Source organism: Oenanthe melanoleuca, chromosome 5 (assembly GCF_029582105.1).
Source record: "Oenanthe melanoleuca isolate GR-GAL-2019-014 chromosome 5, OMel1.0, whole genome shotgun sequence".
In the NCBI taxonomy this organism is placed as follows: domain Eukaryota; kingdom Metazoa; phylum Chordata; class Aves; order Passeriformes; family Muscicapidae; genus Oenanthe; species Oenanthe melanoleuca.
The window spans coordinates 59,433,174-59,458,434 of record NC_079339.1 but is presented as its reverse complement, the minus strand read 5'-3'; the positions used below and the strand labels follow the sequence as shown (position 1 = coordinate 59,458,434).

At 45.8% G+C, this 25,261-nt stretch overlaps 1 protein-coding gene across 1 annotated transcript in view; it reads right to left on the bottom strand.

Moving 5' to 3' along the window:
• MDGA2 (MAM domain containing glycosylphosphatidylinositol anchor 2) overlaps window positions 1–25,261 on the bottom strand; it is a 190,801-nt gene that overhangs the window by 56,940 nt on the left and 108,600 nt on the right. The window contains exons 7-8 of the mRNA XM_056493793.1: window positions 23,109–23,438; window positions 10,438–10,731 (exon numbers count right to left, since the gene is read on the bottom strand). Coding sequence (XP_056349768.1) covers window positions 10,438–10,731; window positions 23,109–23,438 — 624 coding nt within the window. The remainder of the gene's footprint in view (window positions 1–10,437; window positions 10,732–23,108; window positions 23,439–25,261) is intronic.

Below are 25,261 nucleotides of genomic sequence, written 5' to 3'. Positions count from 1 at the left end.
GATTCTGGGATTCTGAGTTTCTGGGATTCTGGAATTCTGGAATTCTGGGATTCTGGGAATTCTGGAATTCTGAGATTCTGGGATTCTGGGATTCTGAGTTTCTGGGATTCTGGGATTCTGAGATTCTGGGATTCTGAGATCCTGGGATTCTGGGATTCTGGGATTCTGAGATTCTGGGATTCTGGAATTCTCAGATTCTGGGATTCTGAGATTCTCAGATTCTGGAATTCCGTAATTCTCAGATTCTGGGATTCTTTTCCACATCAGCCAGATCCCAGGTCCATGAGACAGCAATCAGCTGTGATCCAGGATTTATCCCTGGGACAGGGATCCAGGCTGCTCCAGGCCTCATCCAGCCTGGCCTTGCAGTGCATCCATGAAATTTGGAGAATCCTGAAGGTTTGCAACCACCCTGCCCATGGAGGAGCTTTAAGGTCCTTTCTGACCCAAACCATCCTGGGATTTTGTAATTTTCCAGTTCCAACAGAGATTGGAAGCCTTGGCAGTGCTGGATGTCCTGCTGGACTCCATGATCTTTCCAACCTCAGCCATTCCCTGGGTTTATATTTCACCTTCCAGGTTCCAAGCCATGGATTTCAGCTTGCAAAGGACAACCAAACCCAACAGGAGCAGGATCCTCAGGGAATGGTGACATTCCCAAGGCTGCCAGAGCCCCAGGAGTGTCTGGACAACGTTCTCAGGGACTGGGTGGGGTTTTTGGGGGGTCTGGGCAGGGCCAGGAGCTGGGCTGGATGATCCCTGGGAGCTCAGGATATTCCATGATTCCAAGATTATTTCAACAGAGAGGATGCAGAGATGTCTCTGCTTCCCTTTTGTAAATCCAACATCCAATGGATCATTCCAGAAATTACCAGGCTCCACAAAACTTCTCGGAATGATTTCACGTCGCCCAGACACATCATAATTATCCTGATAAAACAAATTATAGCAGAATGTGAATCTCCAGCCTCTGAGACCTTCCTAAGAGGAAAAATCTGTCCCAAGTCCTGTCAGCCTAACCAGGAATGGGAATTCTTTGTGTCCCTCTCTGCAAGCCAGCCCTGCCACAGATTGGAAAATGGAGATAGGATCAGTCTGTTCCTTGATAGAGAATAAAATGGGCCAATAATCCATTGGAGTGATGGAATAAATCCAAATAAACTGTCTCATCTGGAGGGAAATAGCCAATGAGAGCAGGGAGAAAAGTGGCTTTATGATAAAAATATCTATTAATGGGCACTGGAACTGCAATGGAGCTTAAAAAATGAGGGATTTGGATCAGTTGTGAGGAATATGGATCAATTGTGAGGAATATGGATCAATTGTGAGGGATTTGTATCAATTGTAAGAAATATGGATCAATGTTGAGAAATATAGATCAATTGTAAGTATTTGTATCAATTGTGAGGGATTTGTACCCATTTCAAATGGTTTGATTTTATTATCAAGGGTCTGAAGTACCTGGAAATAACAATTCCTCTTAACAAAAAAATCAGGGTGTCCCTGCTTCTGTTTGCCAAACCAATAACAAACAGAGGGTGTGAAATCTCCCTTTATTCTGTGGAGAGCATCTGAACATAAGGGAAGTGTGGGAAATCCTGTGCCAAGGAATTTTCTGTCAGGAATTCCCAGCAGAGAAGCTGCTCATGGAGATGAGCAAGGTGGACACCAGCAGTGAGGGATGTGGATCAATTGTCAGGAATGGATGATGGACAATGACTGGAGTGATTCCCAAGGGAATGCTGCTCCATGGAATTGAAAACTGTGAATTGAAAACTATGGAATTACTTTAAAGTTTTAGGTAAAGAAGTGCCAAACTACCTAGGAAAGATAAAGACCAATAAAAACTCTAAAAGATAACAGGGGGTCTGCAGGGGGTGAATATTTCTCCAATGTGAGTCATCCTGAGGAAGGATTTTTTCTCTTAGGGGAGAAATTTCCAAGGGGGCCCTAAAGGGGATCTGAACCATCACAATCCATGTCCCACCAAGCCAAGGACACAGATGGAGAACCTTCATCTGCTTCATTCCCCCTGAGATGGGGGAAACTGGGAAATGGGAAGGACAAGGAGGGGCTGGAGAGTGTCCAGGGAAGGGAGCAGAGCTGGGAAGGGGCTGGAGAGTTCCTGAGGAGCTGGGCAGGGAATGGAGAATTCCTGAGGAGCTGGGCAGGGAATGGAGAATTCCTGAGGAGCTGGGAAGGGAATGGAGAATTCCTGAGGAGCTGGGAAGGGAATGGAGAATTCCTGAGGGAGCTGGGCAGGGAATGGAGAATTCCTGAGGAGCTGGGAAGGGAATGGAGAATTCCTGAGGAGCTGGGAAGGGGATGGAGAATTCCTGAGGGAGCTGGGCAGGGAATGGAGAATTCCTGAGGGAGCTGGGCAGGGGCTCAGCTGGAGCAAAGGAGGCTCAGGGAGAATTTCTGGCTCTGCACAACTCCCTGCCAGGAGGGGACAGCCAGAGGGGATTTGGGATCTGCTCCCATAAAATCTCCAGGATCAGAGGATACGGCCTCAAGCTATGCCAGGGGAGGTTTAGGTTGGATATTTGGGAAAATTCCTTCATGGAAAGGTTTGTCAGGCCTTGGAAGTGCCCAGGGAGGTTTGCAGGGATTTCCAAGCCCTGTGGCACCTGGGGACAGGGACAGTGGTGGCCTTGGAAGTGCTGGGAGCAGTTGGATTTGATGATCCCAAAGGGATTTTCCAACCTCAGTGATTCCACTGAAGACTTCTCTTGCCTTCAGTGATTTCACTCCTGATGTGGTTCCTCAAGGCTTGGTTGGAACACAAAGAAAATCTTTCCAAGAAAATCCTCATTCCCACAGATGGGAATTCCCACAGATCATCATTCCCAGCACTCCCTGCATCCAGGACCTCCAATACCCAATCCAACCTCCTCTGGCCCATCTCCATGGAAAATCTGATTTTATGGGACACAAGGAGCTGTAATTTCATTCCTGCTGGAAGGAATCTTCCTGTTCCCAGGAACTCCACAGGAAAAATGATTTGCAAACCTCCCTCAGCAGCAGTGGACAGGTCTGAATTATAACACTGGAGTTGGGAATAAAATCCAAAGGATTTGGGAGGGAGCACAGGGAAAGCAGCAGCAGCTTGTCTTTAAATCTGTGCACTGCCTTCCCAACTCTGTTTTATGAGGCAATTACAGGCACAAAGTTGAATATTGGAAAGTGAGACAGCAGGAGAGGGATTTATGGAGCTAAAAAATCAGCTGGGACAAATTCCAGCAGCAGCCATGGACAGCATTATTTGTGTCCTGTGTCAATCCAAATAATCTTAATTTTTAATGCTGCACTTTGCAACCAGAGTTCTGTTGAAATCCATATTTTGTGTAATTATGGGAATTAATCTCCTAAGTATTACAGGACAAGAAAGGAATTATATTTACTCAGCATCTTCTGCTGTTAAAAATGAACTACATGGACAAGTTAATTATTCCAATTTACCTTTCCCTGGCTGGTGTTGAGTTGTCCTTGCTTTTTGTGACTCCTTTATTTTCCAACCACAACATCATTCCCATTCTCATCCTGCTGTTCACCTTCTTCCTGTGATAACTCTGGAGTTGGACATCCCAGAATTCCACAAGGTTTAGAGAATAATCTCATGGATTTTCCTCAGCCTTTTTGGGCTGGAATTCCCATTTTCCCTTCAAATCCAATCTTTTAACCTGTTATTAATTGGGAATAGAAGAAGAAGCTCTGGCTGCTCCATCCCTGGAAGTGCTCAAGGTTGGGTGGGGTTTGGAGCAACCAAAGCTCTGGTCCTTCCTATTTTAAATATGGAATAGTTAAATATTTAAATATTCCCACTCATTTTTTCTTCTTCCAAAACCACTTTTGTTTGCAAGACTCTTCACTCCTGCCCTCAGACAATGCAGGATTATCCTCTCCAAAACCAACTCCCAAAAAACCCCCAATATAAATAATTCCATTTTGCCCTCACCACTAACATCTCTGTTTATTCAGATTCTGGAGTGCTCTGGTTTTTTTTTTTTATTTTTAATTTCTGATAGGAAGGCCTGTCCATGATAATAATTTTAATATAAAATATGAAAAAATTCAAATTATCTGGTTCTCATTTAAATTTTCCACAGTGCCACGGTTTGCATATTCATCACCTCCCTGGGTCACCAAACCCAGGCTGCCCTTGACCTTGCTAAATGTCAAAAAGCTCCTGGGATTTCTCTTTCCTGATCCAGCCATCCGTGATTTCCATTTTTTTTTTTTTTCCTGCCTTGCTCCACGTGGATAAATCACACCCAAAACCATCCTTGCCTCTGGGTTATTCTGAAATCAGCCTCAATATCAGAGCAGAGATTTTGGTGGTTCACAGTTTTCTGGGAAGTTTCTGGATTAGTAATTAAGGAGCAGGGAATGATCCATAGGTTAAAAATCACAAAATGGGAATTAAACATCTGGAGTGCCTAAACCTCTCTGTATTTATATATAAAATCCATATAAAATATGTATGAATATATATAAAATCTAATATAAATACACAATATTATAAAATTATTGTTTTAATTATAATATTAATATAATATTGTAATATTATAATTATATTTAATTTTAATATCATATTATAATATTATGTATTATTGTATATATATATTTATATATATAATATTTATAAAATATATATAAATAAATATCCCCACAGGAAGGCCAAAGCCTTAAGCTCAGTTTAGCATCAACCTCTGCCCTAACCTGGGAAAATCCTTTGGGCAGGAATGTGAAAATTCCTCTGATAAAACCACCAGGGTGGGAAAAAAAACACTTTGGAAAGCAAATCCAAATTATAAAAGCAATGGCAGCACCATTATTTTGGTATTTTCAAGTTGTTAAGGTCATTTCTTCATTGGAAGAAAAAGGAAAAAATGGCTCAGAATTTAAAAAAAATTGACCCAGTTCTAAACTTGTTTTTGGGCTGTCCTTTCTCCCACCACAAACAGCCCAAATTAAACCCAACTTTTATCTCTGGAGAAAGAATTCATTCAGAAAGTGATAAAGGAACCAGCTTGGGAATGGATTGGGTTATGTAATATTTGTCCTGAATATTAATCAGCTTTTCCCACTCAAAGCTTCAATCACAAGGAGGAAAAAAAAGAATGTAAATAATATTAATATTAAATGCAAATTCTGCTTTCCTTCATCATTCCAGCCTGCCTAAGCACAGATTTATAACAGATTTGTTTAAGAATCCAGATATTTGCTCCATTTGATTTCTCAGATTCCTTGGTTATCCCTTTTTAATGAGTTTTTATAATTAAAATTTGATAATCTGGAAGATTCCACTCTCTGGGAGTTTTGCCACACTCCTGATCCCCACTCACAAGACAATTCCACAAAGTTGGTGAATTCCCACAGGGATTGGCCACCCTACCTGTTCAAACAGTTTCTCCTATGACTTTCCAAAAATTCCAGGAGTTTTCAGCTCATTCATCCCATTTGGGATGGGAAATGCTTCCTTCTCTTGCAACAGCTTTTATTTAATTATTAATACAATATTTGCATATAAATATTTCATCAGGCAGATATTTCTAGAGTAGACCCAGCACATTCCTGAGCTGCCAAATTGCCTTTCCAAGGCAGAAAAATCCCTTTTCCCATTCCCAGCTGCAAAGAAATCAAAAATCAAGGAAAGAGGACTCAGGGCTGGATTCTCCTGACGGAAAATGGGAATAACTCGTTTATGCTGCTCCACCTGAGATCACCATTCAGCCTCATCTTTCTCCTTAATTAACTCTGTTCCATTCCCAATCTAATTCCTGCAGGATGAGCCCTTTTTCCAGAGTTATTTGGGATTTATTGCCAGGGAAGAACGATGCAAATAGAACAGAATGGGAAATCCTGGAGGATCCCAACGTGGCCACCAAAGCTCTGCCAGCCATGAAATATCTTGGATTTTTCAAGAGGATTTCCAATGGGTGAGTTTGGGAAGGGGTTTAAATAGGATTTCATGGAGCACAGAAGGAAAAGGGAGCAGGGAAAACGATCCTGTCCTCCTGTTGTGATCACCTGAGAAGGGACACGATGGAAACTGGTGGCACTTCCATGTCCCCACCCTCTCCTGCAGCTGGAAAAGTGGAGCTGGTAAATTGTCCCTGGACTGGGCTCTGTCTGCCACCAGCAGGGTTTGATTTATTCCTTAGAAATGGATTTATCCACAATTGCAGCTGGAAGATCATAAAACAGAATTCCAGAGTGGTTTGGGCGGGAAGGGATTTCAAAGATCCCCCAGAGCCACCCCTGGATGGGCAGGGACACCTCCCACTGTCCCAGGCTGCTCCAACCCATCCAGCCTGGCCTTACCAGGCACCCAGGGGCAGCCAGGAATTCCTTCCCAACTTCCCATCTAGCCCATGGTGGGGAAGTAAACACAGAGGAAAACTCATCTTGGAGAATCTGGGATATGGGAGTTATCCCTGCCCGTGGAATGGGATGGGATGGGTTTGAAATTCCCTTCCAACCCAAACCATTCTGTCACTCCAGGATTTTCATTTTTCTAGAGAAGTTTTAGGATTTAAGGTAAGCACACAAAAATATATTAAACCACAGCTCAAGGAAAAACTGTGACCAAGAACAAAAATCCACAATTTTCCTGGAGAGCTCCCAGGCTGGGATCCTGAAATCACTGAGATGGGATAAGGGGATGCAGCAGGAAAGATAGGTGAGGAAAACAAAAAAACTCCTTAATTGAGGGGATCAAATAATTTTAAAAAATTATTTGTATTTGAATTTACTTTTAATTTTTCTTTAGCTTGACCCAACAGATGTGACCTGGAGCAGTAATTCCGAGGAGGGATTTGCCCTGTGGAACACTGGAGCAGTTTCCCAGGGAATGGGCACATTCCCAAGGCTGCACAGGGTGGGATTGTTGGGGTGTCTGTCCAGGGGTTGGATTTGTGATCCTTGTGGGTCCCTTCCCACTCAGGATATTCCATAATTCCTTGAAAATAGATTAATTAACCACTTCTAGTGAGACAAAGAGAACCTTCCAAAGAATGGGAATATCCTCACTCAGCACATCCACAGTGAAATCCATGAGTTATTCCCTAATAAAATGTTCCATTAAATATCTTTCCTTGTTCATCACTGCTGGAAGCATCGAGGATAAATATTCCCAAATTCTGAAAAGAACTGGTTTTTATGACAATTGGTTAAATGCCACCCTCGGTACAGAAACTCTGCTCAAGTCGTTGAGAACAAAAACTTTCCTCCCACAGGAAAAATAATCAAAGCTTTCCATAATTTTTCTCCATTCATCTCCAATTTGTCACTTGTCAGGATGTGAATAAAGGGAGCAGAATTCTAAACATGGAGAGATGAAAGGAAAAGCTCCTGGAAATACCTGTTGAACTCCCACTTCTTGGAAGTATTTTCAGGTTGTGTCTCTTCATTCAGAATTAATAAAATTCTGCATCTCAAGCAGAACAAAAATACATCAAAAAAGAGGGGGTTTGGCAACAGGAAAAGGAGGGAAAATAAAAGTGACCCAAGCAATATATGCCTAGAATGTGGGAGTCAGCAGAGACATCCCATGGGATCCACCTCAGGTCCTGAGGAAGTGGGAAGCTGTGGGAATTCCTCAGCCACAAAATATTTCCTACTTTTCACCAGAAAAAGCGGAAAGGAGTTATTTCCCCCATTCTTATTTGGAAGGATCAACACTCCACTGTTTCTCTGGTGGTTCTCAATCCCAGATTCACAGAATCCTGGGATCCCTGAGGTTGGGAAAGAGCTCCAAGGTCACCAAGTCCCAGCTGTGGCTGATCCCCACCCTGTCCCAGCCCAGAGCTCTGAGTGACACCCCAGGAATTCCTGGGACACCCCCAGGGATGGGGATCCAAACCAGCAGTCAGAAATCCATGGAATCATGGAATTATTGAGGCTGGAGATCTCTGAGCTCATCCAACCATCCCCAGCCCTGCCAAGGCCACCCCTGCCCCTGTCCCCAAGTGCCACATCCACAGGGATTGAAATCCCTCCTGCCATGGGGGCTGCACCCTGTGCCTGTGCCAGGGATGGGCAACAAATTCAGGGAAGAAATTTTCCCAAATGTCCAATCTGAACCTCATGGAATCCCTGAGGTTGGGAAATCCCTCCAAGGTCACCAAGTCCCAGCTGTGCCCAGTGCCCACCTTGTCCCAGCCCAGAGCTCTGAGTGCCACCCCCAGGAATTCCTGGGGCACCCCAGGGATGGGGATCCAAACCTCCCTGGGCACTTCCAACCCCTGAGCTCCCTTTCCATGGGGAAATTCCTCCTAAAATCCCCCCTGAGCCTCCCCTGGCCCAGCCTGAGGCCGTTCCCTCTCCTCCTGTCCCTGTCCCTGTTCCCAGAGCCCGACCCCCCCAGTGTCCCCTCCTGGCAGGGAGTTGTGCAGAGCCACAAGATTCCCCCTTAAGCCTTTTTTTTCCCCAGGAAAAAATGACTGAGCCAAGGACAGGAGGCACAGACCCCTCATTCTCAAATCCCAGTGGGATGAACCTGCTCCTAACACAGCCAACCCCACAACTAAGAGAAACCCACAAGGGAGAATTTTCCATCCTCCCTTCAGCCCTGACTTTGGGATTTAAAGCTGGAGCAGCAGGAAAAAGCTGGGATGGGAGTCCTGCAGATCCCAACCATGTAATCAAGACATCCATAATCTGTCACCAAGCAGAGCCAGGGAAAACAGATCGCTGCTCATCAGCAAAGTGTGAGGGGCAGCTCTTCCCTGGAGCCCCAAAAGAGGTCACTGGTGCTGGGCACAGAGCGCTGATAAAGAGCCAAGTGACAGAAGATTGGGGTGTTTGAAAGCAGAACAAATGAGGCCTGCACTTCATAAAACACCCAGATTAAGCCCTGACAGAGCAGCAGACCCAGGGAAGTCACTCAGCACAAAGACTGGCTCATTATCCCCCCGTTATTCCCCAGGAACCACCTCAAACCAGGCTTTCCGTGCTCCGACAGCAAATGCTGCCCATTTCCAAAATAAAAAATAAATGATCCCCCCCCCTTCCCTCCCCAATCCCGAGGCTGGCTGGCAGAGCAGGGCTGGCTGGATCTGGATGCAGATCAGCTCCCAGGGAACAGCTCTTGCCCTCCTTTTTCCCTCCTTGTTTTACACAGCAGCTACAAATGAGCTCAGGATCAGCTCAGCATTTAGAGAAATATGTCCTCCCATCTCATCTGCTTGTTCCTGTGACAAGGAATTCAAAGCTGTGGGGAAAATAATGATTGCCTCACACTTGGTTAGTTTTTTGTTTTTGTTTTTTTTCCTAAACAGAAATGAGACTGCTATGTCATTTTTACTTCCATATTTACATGGAATTCATGGATTCAGGGAACTACAGAGACAAACAAATATGTAACAGAAATATCAAACTACACCACACCAAATATGTGACAGCCATAAGACTCTTGCTGCTGTTTGTTTAGGGAAGTGTCTTGGGTTGCAATATAGGATGTTGCCAGCAATGTGAATTCTGTCCCATCTGTTACCCCAGCTGGGGCAGTGCCCCTGATCTCCTGGCACACATTATCTGCTCATGGGCCATCTTTAAACCAGCTGGGCAATCATCTTTATCTTCCCACAGCCCATCCTCCCTCCAGGAGATATCTCCTGTTCATGGCCACTGAGTCCCAGGGCATGACTGATAAAATTCCATCATCCCATGGGAGATGCTCCAGCCAGGGGAGAAGCCAAGCCTTTCCTACCCAGATAAAAACTGACATTTGGGACACCAAGGCACCTTCTTTCCACTGGATTCCAGAGGAAAACCAGACCTTTGCACATCATCCCTGGAGCTTCAGAGGAAACTGCACCTTCTCCAGGAGCACTGCTCCAGCTGAACCACATCTGCCCCTGCAGGAGGATGCAGCCACCATTGAATGGGACTGTGCCAACACCCTGACTGACTGACGGGTGTCAGCTTGGATTCTGACTCTGGCAGGGCTGGGATTGTTCTGTGTAATACTGCATTGCTATTTTAATTTCCCTAGTAAAGAACTGTTATTCCTAATTCCCATCTCTTTGCCTGAGAGCCCCTTCATTTCAAAATTATAATAATAATTTGGAGGGAGGGGGTTTCCATTCTCCATTTCAAAGAGAAGACTCTGCCTTTATTGGCAGATACCTCTTCTTCAATCAAGGGCAGGGTGGATAAACTTCCAAGAGTAGGGAATTCCTCTGAGAAGCATTTGGGGCCATTTTTTTACACGCTTGGAAAACATTTTTTTGGAACAAACTGCCCAGGGAATTGCTGGAGTTGCCGTCCTGGAAGTGGCACTTCATTTCAAAATCATAATAATTTGGAGGAAGGGAGTTTACATTCTCCATCTCAAAGAGAATCTGCCTTTATCGGCAGACACCCGTCCTTCACACCAAGAGAGGGGAGGAACAAACCAACATTTTCCCGGCCGAGCCAGGTCGGACTCACACTGCACGATGAGCTGCACCAGCGCCTCGCGGGGTTTGACGTTGAAGCCGTTGTACTGGCTGGTCTGGCAGCGGTAGGTGCCGCTCATCTCCCGCGACACGTTGGCGATGCGCAGGGTCCCGTCGTAGCTCTCGCTCTGCAGGGCCCCGTCGGGCATGGCCACCTCCTTGTCGGCCCGTGACCACAGGATGATGGGCTTGGGCTTGCCCGTCACCTGGCACTGCAGCTCGATGGTGTCGCCTTCCCGCGTCACCAGCGGCGACTTCTCCTGCGGCACCGTCAGGTTGGGCGGCACTGCAACAAGGCAAGGACAGGAGTTGGGAGCCTGGGTCAGGGGCTTTGGGATTCCCCCCAAAGGAACACTTCCAACATTGAGTGACAGAGCTAAAATCCCAAAATTGAATGACAGAACTGAAATCCCAACATTGAGTGACAGAGCTAAAATCCCAACATTGAATGACAGAGCTAAAATCCCAAAATTGAATAACAGAACTGAAATCCCAACATTGAGTGACAGAGCTAAAATCCCAAAATTGAGTGACAGAACTGAAATCCCAACATTGAGTGACAGAGCTAAAATCCCAAAATTGAATAACAGAACTGAAATCCCAACATTGAGTGACAGAGCTAAAATCCCAAAATTGAGTGACAGAACTGAAATCCCAAAATTGAATGACAGAACTGAAATCCCAACATTGAGTGACAGAGCTAAAATCCCAAAATTGAGTGACAGAACTGAAATCCCAACATTGATAACAGAACTGAAATCCCAACATTGAGTGACAGAACTGAAATCCCAACATTGAGTGACAGAGCTGAAATCCCAAAATTGAATGACAGAACTGAAATCGCCGGTGTGGAATTTCAATACAAGTGTGTGATGTAACATGGTGAAAAAATTTGGAATTTGGGGTTTTGGAATATAATAGGTAGAAATATATAGGTAGAAAAAAAATACATATGTGTGTGCGTTTGTGTGTGTATATATATATATGTATATGTGTATATATATATATGTATATATGTATATATGTGTGTATATATATATATATGTATGTATATATATATATATATGTATATATGTATGTATATATGTATGTGTATATATATGTGTTTATATATATACATATAAATATAAATATAAATATAAATATAAATATAAATATAAATATAAATATAAATATAAATATAAATATAAATATAAATATAAATATAAATATAAATAAATAAATATGTATATATAAACATATATAGGTAGAAAGCAAGATGGAGGTTTTAGGGCGGAGGTTTTCTTTCTTCTTGTCCCTCTTCTTCTGGGGTTTAGGTGGTACTTTTGTAATTGGATAGAAAATGCGTCACTGTGGGTCACAGGTGTTTGGTCATTGGGTCAAAAGTAAAAATAATTTAGGTGTTAGCTTTTAATTGGGTAATTTGGCCTTAAAAGACCTTGTAAGGAGCGAGATCCATCACCATTTCTGCATTTTTAGCTTGTTAGCTCCAAGTGCTGCAGCACTCACTGTGACATGGATGAGAATTAATAAACATCTGAGTCTGAACACCAAATTCCATCTCTCCTGCTTTCAATCCTGACTCTGACTGAAGAGAAAAAGGAAGATCCTGAAAAGTAACACAGTGGTGCCCCGTGTGAGGATCAAACTCACAACCTTCAGTCTCATAAGAGAGGGGTCAACAATGGGGCTCCATGGATGGGTTTCCTGCTTGGAATAATCCATGGAAAAGCAATTCATCCAGAGAAAAGCATGGGCTGTACTCATTGGAAGCCTGGAGAGCCTCAGAGAAGATTTCCCAGCCCTGCTGTGACACTCGTGCCCTCCCTGGCACCATCCCAGAGCTCTCCCACCCTCACTCATCAACCCACTGCCAATTCTGCTTTCCTTTTTAGGATTATTTGGCACTAAATCCCATTTTTTATAACAGCCTGGCTGCTGATTTTTTATCCAGCCCATGGATAAATGGCTGTGGATAAGGAAGGATTGTGGCAACTGAGAAATCACCTCAGGATTGGAGGCCTGACCCCAAAATGCAGCTGGGGTTTGCCACAGGAGGTTCATCAAAGTGGTTTATTCCACAGGGATTGGCATTAACAATTCCAGAAGGGACTGGAATGGTTTCAGCCCATGGAGCAGGAGCAGCTCACAGTGAGCTGCAGATGGCCAAGGACATGGGATGAGGATGGGGATGTGTGGGAGCAAATCCAGAGGGATCCATGGAGCTGTTCCTCTGGAGCCAGGCTGGGAGAGCTGGGAATGTTCCCCTGGAGAGGAGAAGGATCCAAGCAAATCTCAGAGCCCCTGGCAGGGCCTGAAGGGATCCAGGAGAGCTGGAGAGGGACTGGGGACAAGGGCTGGAGGGACAGGACACAGGGAATGGGACACTGCCAGGGGCAGGGATGGATGGGATGTTGGGAATTGGGAATTCCTGGCTGGGCTGGGATTGCCAGAGCAGCTGTGGCTGCCCCTGGATCCCTGGCAGTGCCCAAGGCCAGGCTGGACACTGGGACAGTGGGAGGTGTCCAGCCCTGCTTGGGAAATGCTGGGAATGCTGTGTGATGGATGGAGAGATGGAAAATCCTGATTCAAACACTGCCCACCCTCCTTTTCCTTTGGTGCCTCCTGAAAACTCAGCTTTCCTCATGGATCTTCTGTCCTGGAGCACGGACAGACATTCCCTGTGGGAACACAGCTCCTCCAGGAGCTTCTCCTCTCCTCCCTGTCCTTCCCTCAGCTCCTTTCCTGGAATGCCAGGCCTGACAAAGCCCAGCCTGCACCTCCCTCCTGTCTGCAGGAAAAAATATTCCGAAGCAATTCTCCAGCCCCAAGGGACAGAAACAACAAACTCCTCCTGGTGAGGAGCAATTCCAGCTTTCCCCTGGGATCTGCTCCCTGTCTCCAGCCCTGACAAGCCTGTAGGAATCAGAGCTGGGATTTGGGGCTTTCACAGGAACCAAAGTGCTGCTTTCAGCTCTTTTGAAGGCTTTAAAAGCTCCTGTCAGGTGGGACAGGCAGACATGGGAAGAGATTTTTCCACAGGGGAAGGAAGGAAAGATGGCTTTATACTTAAAAAAAAAAAAAAAATCAGGAACAATTAAAAAGAAATAAATAACAACTACTTAATAAAACATCCCCACTATTAATAAAACATTATTATTTCTCAGTTATGTTGTTTTGTTCCATGGCAGGTTCTGAGCACAGGAAGATTCCCAGGGGAGATGCAGCACTGTGAAATCATGGACCAAAGTCGGAGAAAGGTGCTTTTCCAAGAAGGAAAATACAATTTATAGGGAAAGTGTTTTTCCAAGAAGGAAAATACAGTTTATAGGGAAAGGTGCCTGCCTGCAGCCAGGATCCTCCTGGATTTTCCAGCTCACTTGGCTTGTGGCTTCTCAGCTGAGGTCAAATGTGACAGAGCCCTGTGTGGATCAGGAAAAATCCTGGATTTGTCCTTTCCCAGATCTGCTCCTGGCTCCAAGACTTTCCCAGCTGGATGGATGATGGAGGGATGAAGGATGGATGGATGGATGGATGGATGGATGATGGATGGATGATGGATGGATGGATGGATGGATGGATGGATGGATGGATGATGGATGGATGGATGGATGGATGGATGATGGATGATGGATGGATGGATGATGGATGATGGATGAAGGATGGATGATGGATGATGGATGATGGATGGATGGATGATGGATGATGGATGGATGGATGATGGATGATGGATGGATGGATGATGGATGATGGATGAGGGATGGATGATGGATGGATGATGGATGGATGGATGGATGATGGATGGATGATGGATGGATGGATGGATGGATGATGGATGATGGATGAAGGATGGATGGATGATGGATGGATGATGGATGGATGATGGATGATGGATGGATGGATGGATGGATGGATGATGGATGGATGGATGGATGGATGATGGATGGATGGATGGATGGATGGATGATGGATGGATGATGGATGGATGGATGGATGGATGATGGATGGATGATGGATGGATGATGGATGGATGATGGATGGATGGATGATGGATGGATGATGGATGGATGATGGATGGATGGATGGATGCTGGAGGCTCCTCCAGCCCTTCTTCTACTCCTGGCACCTCAGGATCCCTGGGAATCCCAACCTGCTCTGGCTCAGGGATTCACTGCTGAGGGGTCACAGTTCTGGGATGGGATCCCTGATATCCTGTGATCCCAACATCCCCAGGGAACAGCCCTGTGCCAGCCCCACAGCTCTGCTGCAGCCCCTGATGGGGCCAGGGTGGGAGTTTTCCCTCTGGAAATTCCGTGTGGAATTATCCCTGGGAACATGGGATAGACACGCAGCTTCTTCCAGATTCCAACAATGTGTGAGAGCAAAGTTATCCAACCCCAGCTCAGGAATTCCAGCTGGGACAAAGGAGAGAACTCGGGAAAAACCACAAAAAGCACATCCATGTTGGGAGAGGAGGAAAAAAAAGCACATCCACAAAAATCTGCTGAGCCAGTGCAACAATTCCCCCTCCTTCTCCATCAGTTTTCCCCAAAAAAGCAGAGATAACAGCACAGCACAAAGCTGCACCTTGCTGAGATAAGGAGCAGCACCAGGAGGGTGCTGACAGCTGATAAGGAAAGCTCTGTCAGTGTCCCAGATGGAAAGATCCCCTCCCATCCCTGGCTCCCGTGGCATTTTGCAGTGCCTGTCGCTGTGAGACAGCTGAGAGCTCATTATGGTTCCTGGGATTTATTCACCTCTTCCTGGGAACAGCAGAGGGGACAGCAGAGACAAGGCCATCCATTAGGATGAAGAATTCCAGGGACAATGCCATCCATCCAAAGCCTGGCTGCAGCTTTGGATCAAATTTTAGGAACAGTGACCAAAGCAATGAGGTCCCACCCAGAATTTCTCTGTCCTCACCCCATTTATGGCTCCAGATCCCCTAAATTTAGACCCTCTAATTTATCTAATTAGGGGGATTCTCTACTTTCTAATTAGGGGGAGAAAAAACCCCAAACCTTTGCTCAGAGATGAAGAATTCCAGGGACAATGCCATCCATCCAAATCCTGGCTGCAGCTCTGGGTCACATTTGGGGAACAGTGAGGTTCCACCCAGAATTTCTCTGTCCTCACCCCATTTATGGCTCCAGCTCCCCTAAATTTAGACCCTCTAATTCCTCTAATTAGGAGGATTCTCCACTCTCTAATTAAAGAGAGAAAAAAAACCCCAAACCTTTGCTCAGAGATGAAGAATTCCAGGGACAATGCCATCCATCCAAAGCCTGGCTGCAGCTTTGGATCAAATTTTAGGAACAGTGACCAAAGCAATGAGGTCCCACCCAGAATTTCTCTGTCCTCACCCCATTTATGGCTCCAGATCCCCCAAATTTAGATCCTGATTCTCCACTCTCTAATTAGAGGCAGAAAAAGCCCCAAACCTTTGCTCAGGGAAGGTTTTTGGCAGGGTTTCCCCTTTTCAGCCCAGCTATTTATTGTCACAACCTCACAGGTATTTAATTATCTCTGAGCTGTCTGCTCTGCTGGCAAATGTAGCTGGAATTAGCAACAGGCTGAGCAAATAAATCCCAGGTATTGGGGAATGGTGACACAGCAGGCACGGGGGATTTGTGTCCATGAGCAATCCAGCTCTAAAGGACTGAAGAGAAAATAAAAATGGGATGGTTTTCTTCCCAAAGAGATAGGGAAACCCCACAGGAGCAGGGAATGGTGAGTCTGGGTGAGGTCAGAAACAGGGAATGATGGAATTGTTCAGATTGGAAATCATTGAGCTGTTCCATGGCCACCACTGAGATGTCCCCAAGTGCCCAAATCCCTCCAAGGATGGAGACTCCACCCCTGCCCTGAACTGGACAACCCTTTCCAGGCAGGAATTCTCCCTGATTTCCAACCAAAACCTTCATGGAACAACCTGAGGCCATTTCCTCTCTCCTCACCTCTTGTGCAAAGATGGGTCCAGAGGCTCAAATCCATGAGGAAAGGAAAAGTTCCCTAAATCCTAGATGGAAACAAGGAATGTTCCCTCATTCCTGCAGATCCACTGCCCAGGCTGGAAAAGGACAGATCCATGATTTTTCCTGATCCTAACTGGAAACAACAAATCTTCCTTTATTCCTGCATCGAGGGGCTCTAAAATAAATCCACACTCTCAGCAGTTTCCTGAAGTGGAGAGTGCAGGGAGAACAAAAAAGCTTTGGTGACACCTGGAAAAGTGACACCTGGAAATAAAAAGGCTTTAGTGACACTTGGAGAACAAAAAGCTTTGATGACACTCAGGGGACAAAAAGCTTTGGTGACACTTGGGAGAGCAAAACTTGGAGAACAAAAAGGTTTGGTGACACCTGGAAATCAAAAGGCTTTGGTGACACTCAGAGGACAAAAAGCTTTGGTGACACTTGGGAAAGTGACACCTGGAGAACAAAAAGCCTCGGTGACTTCAGCAGCACGGATTTAAAGCCACGTTGTCACCCTGTGAGTGGGCACTGGCCTGGGGTGAGCAGGTTCTGCTGATCTCTGTCCAATCCTGGTTTTAAATAAAATCTCAGAGACAGCTCAGCCCCCCCGGGTGCTGGTCCAGCACGAGCTGAGGTGGCAGCAGGTCACTGCTCTCCTGTCCCCTCAGTTTTGTTCTGCTCCCCAGACAGATGTTCCTGTTGCTGGAGAGAGTAAAACCAGACAGGAACTCTTCCAGCTGCTCTCCTGGGGCAGTTCCACTGTAATTCCAGAGGATTTGTGATCCAGCACGGTCTGGAGGAGAATGGGGACAGGACAAGACAGCTATTTCTGAGAAAAAAAAAAAAATAAAAACCACAAAACAAACCACCAAAATTCCTGAGCCTAATATATTTATTCCTTGTGTATTCTGGATGTTTTTAGTTCTACTCGAGCTTTCTGACGTGCTGATGGATCAAATTCCAGCTTAATTAACGGATAGACAGATTAATTAAATGCCAGGGAGCTGTTGGCAGAGACAAGCAGCTGCAGACAGAGAAATCCTTCAGAGGCACTCTGATCCTGTTAAAACATCCCTGCCCATGGAGCTGGATGGATTTAACTTCCCAAAGTATTCCAGGATTCCAGGACAAGCAGAGGTGGGCAAGGACAAGTGGTGGCCTCACAAGTGCTGAGCTCCTCCTGGGGATTTTGGGGCTGCTGTCACTCCTGTCTCCTTGGGAGCATCTGGAAATCATTTCCTTGGAGAGACCCCTGTCAGTGACAGGGAAAAATCCTGGGATAACGTGGCTGCTCCTCATGGACTGATCCCAGCAATGAGGATCCAGCACAGCAAAGGAGAGTCTGAGCAGCACATCAAGAAATCATCCAAACTGGAGATCACCCAGAGAGGATCTCCCCATGGAGCTGTTGGAATTCACAGCATCCAAGGAATTCAAACCCAGCCTGGCTCAGGGATATTGAGGAATCCACACTGTGCTGGCTGGGAGGGAGAATGAATTATTTGTGTGTCCTACTTCTGTAACATTTATGAATTTGAAGGGCTGGGATTAATCATCCTCTGCCTGAGAGCTGCAGTTTGGGCCCAGCTCATGATTCATGCCCTGACGTGGTGCTGGAGTCAAGGCAGGGCTGAGCTGGGGCACAAAATAAATTTGAGCAAGATCATTCCACCCAGGAAGGGCAGGGAGGGATAATTATCCCTGGAGGATAATTGTGCTGCTTCTGTCTGTAAACAGAGGCTGGAACTGCTCAGCTGCTCTGAGTTTTTTGGGAGAAATGTTGGAGGACCTGCTGCTGGAAGGGACCCAGAGGTGAGAGAAGAGCCCAGGGGGAGATTAGCTGATCTAGAAAAATTGTTGGAAAAGCAGCTAAAACCAAGAAAACTTGGAATTTCCTTTACCCTTTCCATGGCTTTTCACCCCCATGGAAGAGGGTCCACCGAGGCACTGCTGTGGAAGGGAAATTCCCATCAGGAATTCCTGGATTTCACGGGTGCTTTCCCATCATTCCAATCCCTGTGTCCCCCCAGGCAAGTCCCAGTTCCAAAGAGGAAATTCCATATTTTCTGGGGCACAAACCACTCCTGACTGCACACGAGGACACAATATCCACCGTGGATTTTATGGAATCACAGAATCCTTTAAATTGGAAAAACCCTCCAAGATCCCCAAGTCCAATCACCACCATCCCATGGCCCCAAGGGCCACATCCACACATTTTTTTAACATTTCCAGGGAAGGGGACTCCCCTGGACAGCCTTTTCCATCCTTTCTGAGAAGGAATTTTCCCAAAAATCCAGTTTAAACCATCTCTGAGGCTGTTTCCTCTCACCCTGAAGTGATGATGAGGTTTTGGACAAAGGGTCCAATCCTGAGGGTTGGGATGATCTTGATTTTTGGACAAAAATTCTGCTCAGGCAGGGAAATTATTCCAGGATCAGTGCTTGGAACGCAGCACTAAAGCTCTAAACCACCACCTTGTTCTGCAGCCAGAGGAAAGAGGAGCATTTAAAACCCAGAACATGCAGAGCCAGCAGCAAATTAGGGAAATTAATTCCAGTTTTGCAGGAGCTGTGCTGAGGAGCATCCATGGATGAGGAGAACCACGGGATGAGGAGCCCTTCCACACCCTCTGGAGAAGAACAAAGAGACTCTGCCACACAGGGGGTGCCAGCTCCCAGAAATCCTGCTGGAATCAATGCATGGAGGGTGGATTTATCCCAGAGAAATCAGATTTCCCGAGGCTGTAGGGCAGGACAGGAAAGGGCTCCCAAGGATGGAACTAACAAGAAAAACTCTGTGCATTGAGCATGAAAACAGAACTATAAAAAACAAAGTTTTTTAACAAAGTACAGCTTTTTTCTGTCCCTTCTGCTCCTTCCCAAGATAAATTCCAAGGATGACTGCTCTCCAAACCCATCCACTGCTGCAATAACCACAGGCCTCTGTTTCCCCAGGCCGCAGTCCACGATCGCTCTGGACGGTGATTGAAGATTTACAAATATCTTAATTAGCCCCTAATTACCTCCCAAACCCCACATCCTCGTTATGCAAGGGCTGTGATTCCAATAAACATTTCGAGCTGGAATCAAGGCCTCTTTTATGTCTCATCAAAGCAGGAACAGGATGACCAGAGGACTCCTGTGGCACCACCAGATCAAGGCTGCAGGTCCTGCAGCAGCAGCCTGGAGCTTTAATTAATTCATAATTTAATGGAGAGCTGATTAGCTTGACAGGGAAGCCCTTTTCACATTGCACAGCCTCACATGGAGCACTTCTCCGAGAATTGCTCTGCCTGGATGTAGCAGAACTTGTGGAAAGCCAAATTTATCCCTGGAAGTTTTGGAGCAGCCTGGGATAGAGGAAAGTGGCCCTTTCAACCTAAACAGCTCCATGATTCCATAATTATATGATTCCACGTTTCCATGATTTCATTATTCCATGATTCCATGATTCCATAATTCTGTGATTCCATGATTCCATTTTTCTCTTATTCCATGATTTCATTATTCCGTTATTCCATGATTCCATGTTTCCATGATTCCAGGATTCCATAATTCCGTGATTCTGTGATTCCACGATTCCACAATTCCATGATTCCATGTTTCTGTGATTCCTTGATTCCATGATTCTATGTTTCCATGATTCCATGTTTCTAGGATTCCATGTTCCCATGTTTCCATGATTCCACGACTCCACGATTCCACGATTCCACGATTCTATGATTTCATTATTCCATGTTTCCATGATTCCATGATTCTGTCATTCCATAATTCCATTATTCCACGATTCCACGAGTCCACAAATCCATATTTCCATGTTTCTGTGATTCCACGATTCCATGTTTCCATGTTTCCATGATTCCATGTTTCCATGTTTCCATAATTTCATGATTCCATGATTCCATGTTTCCATGATTCCATGTTTCCATGTTTCCACGTTTCCATGATTCCACGATTCCATGACTCCACAATTCCATGATTCCATGATTCCCTGAGATCTGGAGGCCTCCAGGCTGCCCTGTGCTCATCCAAAATCCGGGTCCCTCTCCGGGCTGTTCCCATCCTGGGGTGGCACAAGCTCAGCACATCCTCAGGCTCATCCCAAGGGCAGGAATTTGTTTGAGGATTTTCCATGTGGGACATGGGGCTGTGCCCATGGGGGTGGGAACGAGCCACAGGAAGGACTCCCTCAGGAAAAGAGGGATCAGCACTTCCTCCAGACCTTCCCGTGGCAACTCAGAGCAGCAAAAGCAGAAAATAAAGGAAAATACCCCAAAATAACAAATGTTTTTGCTGCTCAATGATGTCTCCAGGGAAAAGGTGGAATGAGCCAGAAGGGAAAAATGCTGATTTTTGGGAATAAAAACAGTGTCCTGAACAGAGCAAACCATCCCAATCCCAAAGCTGATTTAAATCCAGTTTAAATCCAATATTTGAGGCAGAGAAAAAATCCCTTGCACAGGCTGACACCTCTGATCCACCTCTTGTATTTCCCTTACCACAAACCCACTTTATTGAGGCTTCTGTTGCTTTTTTAACATCTTGTTGCTTTTTTAGCTTCTTCTGTTTCCAGGTTTCCATGACACAATCCCACATATCCCGAAAAACCCAGCCTGGCTCTTGGTAACATTTACCCAGGGTGGGTTTTATGGATGTCAGGGCTTTTCTAGGGCAGATATTCCACGTTGGAATCTCGATTCCCACTCTTCACTGACCTGTTTTATTGAGATATGGGGGGAGCAGCGAGGGGATTACTTCAGGTCCATTTATATAAGACACTCAGGACATAAATTTGTGTTTTTTCCAGCTGAAAATGTCAAGGGGAAAAAAAAATGGGGGATTCCAGAGCCACACATCCCTTCCCAACCTCCTGGGGAATTCCTGGATTTCCTCCTTCCTTAGGATTTGACACAACCCCTCCTGCCCCACTCCAGGAGGAACCACACAAACATCAGGGAGAGGAAATTCCCCCCATCCCAGACATCCAGAGGGATGTTAATAAATCCCTGCAAGTCCTGGCATTTGGGAAATGTGTTTGTGCCTGGGCCTTCTGTTCCTAATTAGCAGAGCAGTAATGAATCTTGATGAATCAGTAATGACCTTCGAAGCACTGCAACTACTTCAGCTTCCACTTGGCTGGGTATGAAGTCATTCCAAGAGCAGAATTCCTTTTAGGATGTTAAAACAGGCTGAGCTCAAATTCCACGTTTTCTTCCCCCTTTTCTTATTTTCTGGAATGTTCTAGGACAGGAAATTGTGGAGGTGACAGATTTCATCATTTCCTGCAGGGACTGTGGTGAGCTGATGGGAATGGCCAACTAATGGATGTTACCAGGAAATCCCATCAGTTTCCCCAAGGATTCCCAAAGAATTTCAGGGAATGCAGTAGTTACTGGATGCATGAGTGCTCACACAGCATGGGGTAGGCAGGTGACAAAGTTTGCATGGAATGCTCATCCATCATTCCAAAGTTGGCATTTCTCCTCTAAGAATCCTCCCAGTTCTTTTCCTGATAGCAAAATCATGGAATCATGGAATGGTTTGGGGTGTAGGAGACATTAAATCCCATCCAGTGCCACCCCTGCCATGGCAGGGACACCTCCCACTGTCCCAGTGTCCAGCCTGGCCTTGGGCACTGCCAGGGATCCAGGGGCAGCCACAGCTGCTCTGGCAATCCCAGCCCAGCCAGGAATTCCCAATTCCCAACATCCCATCCATCCCTGCCCCTGGCAGTGTCCCATTCCCTGTGTCCTGTCCCTCCATCCCTTGTCCCCAGTCCCTCTCCAGCTCTCCTGGATCCCTTCAGGCCCTGCCAGGGGCTCTGAGCTCTCCCTGGATCCTTCTCCTCTCCAGGTGAACATTCCCAGCTCTCCCAGTCTGGCTCCAGAGGGGATCCAGCCCAGAGCATCTCCATGACCACAAAAGATCCAACAGGGAACTTCCTCAGGTTTGTTTGATCAAAGCAACTCAGCCCCTGATTACTGGTCAGGGAACTCCAGAGTGGTTTGGGATTAAATCCCATCCCATTCCACCCATTCCATGGCAGGGACACCTCCCACTGTCCCAGGCTGCTCCAACCCCAATGTCCAACCTGGCCTTGGACATTCCAGGAATCCAGGGACAGCCACAGCTGCTCTGGGACTTCCATCCCAGCCAGGAATTCCCAATATCCCACCTAAACTCCCCGTCTTTCAGTCTGAACCCATCCCCCATGTGCTGCCACCACTTCCCCACGAACATTCCCTCTCCAGCTCTCCTGGAACGTTCTGGAAGATCCCCCCCTGTGGACGCCATTGAAGCCTCAGGCTGAAAATTGCGAGGGCTTGGAACTTTTTTCTCTTTTCTCATGCAGGGGAAACTTTCCCAGGCTGAGACAGTTTCTCAGTTCCAGCCTGAACCTTTCCCAGGATAATAACACTGGGGAAAAATAAAAAGAAATTAATAACAAGATTAACACCTGGGCTTCACTGATAAACAGTTCTCACAGTTTGTGAGAAAGCTTTGTTTTCTTCAATTGTCCAATGGACTGCTGTTCTGTTTGCAGTTTGTGGACCACACTATAAAGGTGGTCCGGCCGTTCAATAAACCGCTTCTTTAGCCACCTAGCTAGAGGAGTCCGTGTCGTTATTCTACACGATTAATCGTGAGTAGTGACACCCCCCCACCCCTCCAGAGCCAATCCCCACCTGTGCTGCTGGAGATGTTGACGTCGATGCTGATGTCCGAGATGCCGCCGCCCTTGAGCGACGCCACGCAGGTGTAGGTGCCGAAATCGGTGAACTTGAGGTCGATGATGTCCAGGTTGGTGGTGCCCGGGGACACGTCGGGGTCGGTCTGGGTGATCACCATCCTCTCGGAGCTGCGCAGGGGCCGCCCGTTCTTGAACCAGCTGAAGGTGAGCTCCTCCGAGGGGATGGCCTCCACCTGGCACGAGATCTTCACCTCCCGCCCGATCTGGATGTTGTCGTCCTTGTGGTACGGGTCGGGCGTGATCCAAAAACGTCCTTTTTTTAAGGCTGAAACAAAGGAAAAAAAAGCGATTTTTTTTCTGCAATAAAGCAGAAATATGGCTTTGCTGTGCTGGGGAGGAAATAGAAAAAAATTATAAATAGGAGTGCTCAGCAAAAAATTTTGAAACCATAAGGGAAATAGAAATGATAGCGATTTTAGACTGTGAGGCTGAGAGCAGCCATGTGAAGGTTTGAGGCCTCTTCCTTTGTTTAGAAAATGCCAAATTCCACAAATACCAAGGAGCCAACAGACATCCTGTCCCAAGTATGGCAGGAATGGTTTAGAGATAAATTTTATAGATAAGAAAGCAGCAAAACATGGTAATATAGTGATTCCTATAGGCTGCATGCAAATATTAGGGAATTAGTATTTTGTAGTAGATTGGTTATTGGAAATTAGAATATTCAACATAGAAGAACAGTTATTGTGTTGTAAACAGGAAATCTCTCTTATCCTCCCTCTTACTCTCTTTACTCTCTGTGCTCTGTTCTCTCTTATTCTCTCTTACACTCTCTCCCTCATGTACCCACGCCCTGATAATAAACTACAAACTCCAAAACCAGAATGTAGAGAGCTCCTGGGTCTGTCCTGATGATTGTCCACCCAACAATAACCCCCACATTGCTGGAGGGATAAATTTGATTTTTAGCAGAGCTGCAGCCATAGGATTTGATTTTATTCCCAGGAATCTGCACAACACCAACTTGGAACCACGAGGAAAACCGTTTGTTTCCTCAGTTGGAATCCGTTGGAAATCAGCTGGAAACTGGCACGGAATTAAACTCTGAGACACGAGCTGAGCTTATTTGAGTGGAAATAAATGAGATATCTGGTGGAAATTTTATATAATTTTATGATTTTTGGGATGAAACACTGGCACAGGTCCCCTGGAGAGCCAAAGGATGAACCAGATTTTTTCCCTGGAAAAACTCAAGGCCAGGTTGGACAGGGCTTGGAGAAACCTGGGATAGAGAAAGGTGTCCCTGCTCCTGGGATGGAACAGGATGAACTTGAAGGTTTCTTCCCACCTCAATAATTCTGGGATTTTTTGGTGGAACTCCTAACCCTAACCCTAACCCTAACCCTAACCCTAAGCCCTAACCCTAACCCTAACTCTAACCCTAACCCTTGCAGCTTCCAAAGCACGTGTTAAACACTTGGATAAATTTTCCTAGGATCCCAAATCCTGATTAAATTCCATCATGGATAACACAGCTATGAAGAGCTGACACATCCACAGTGAAGTCCCAGCAGAGAATGGAAAATTTGGTATTTTTCTAGGAAAAGCAGCATTTTGGGTGCTGCTCCTTAGTTCTAACCACATCCCAAAGTATCCAGCTGGTTGATTTTATTTACTCATTTATTATTTAATTTATTTACATTATTCATTTGCTTCTATTTATTTAAGGAAGTTTCTTGGCTTTAATCAGGATGGGATTTTTATTTTGCACTTCTCTTTACTGAGCAGCTCTCCTTCCCTTGGGAAAGCCTCAATTCCCAGGAATCAGCTGGAATCACGAGGATGAACCAGTTGGAAACTGCCACAGAATTAAACTCTGAGGCACGAGCTGAGCTTTTTTTTTGTTTTTGGAAATAACAGCACAAACAATGCTTACACACACAAAAAACCTCAATATTTTATGCAGATCCTTTTCAGGCAGGGAAAAACCAAAAAAGAACTGGATGGGCACGACCAGCTCGACGTTTCAGCCCAAATTAGTTGCTCATAACCTCAATAAACTATTTTTATTTCTGAATTTTCAGCAGTTTCTCCTGCCTAGAACTGAACAAAGTCTAGCAGGGAAGTCAGGGTAACTTTCCTTTGTGG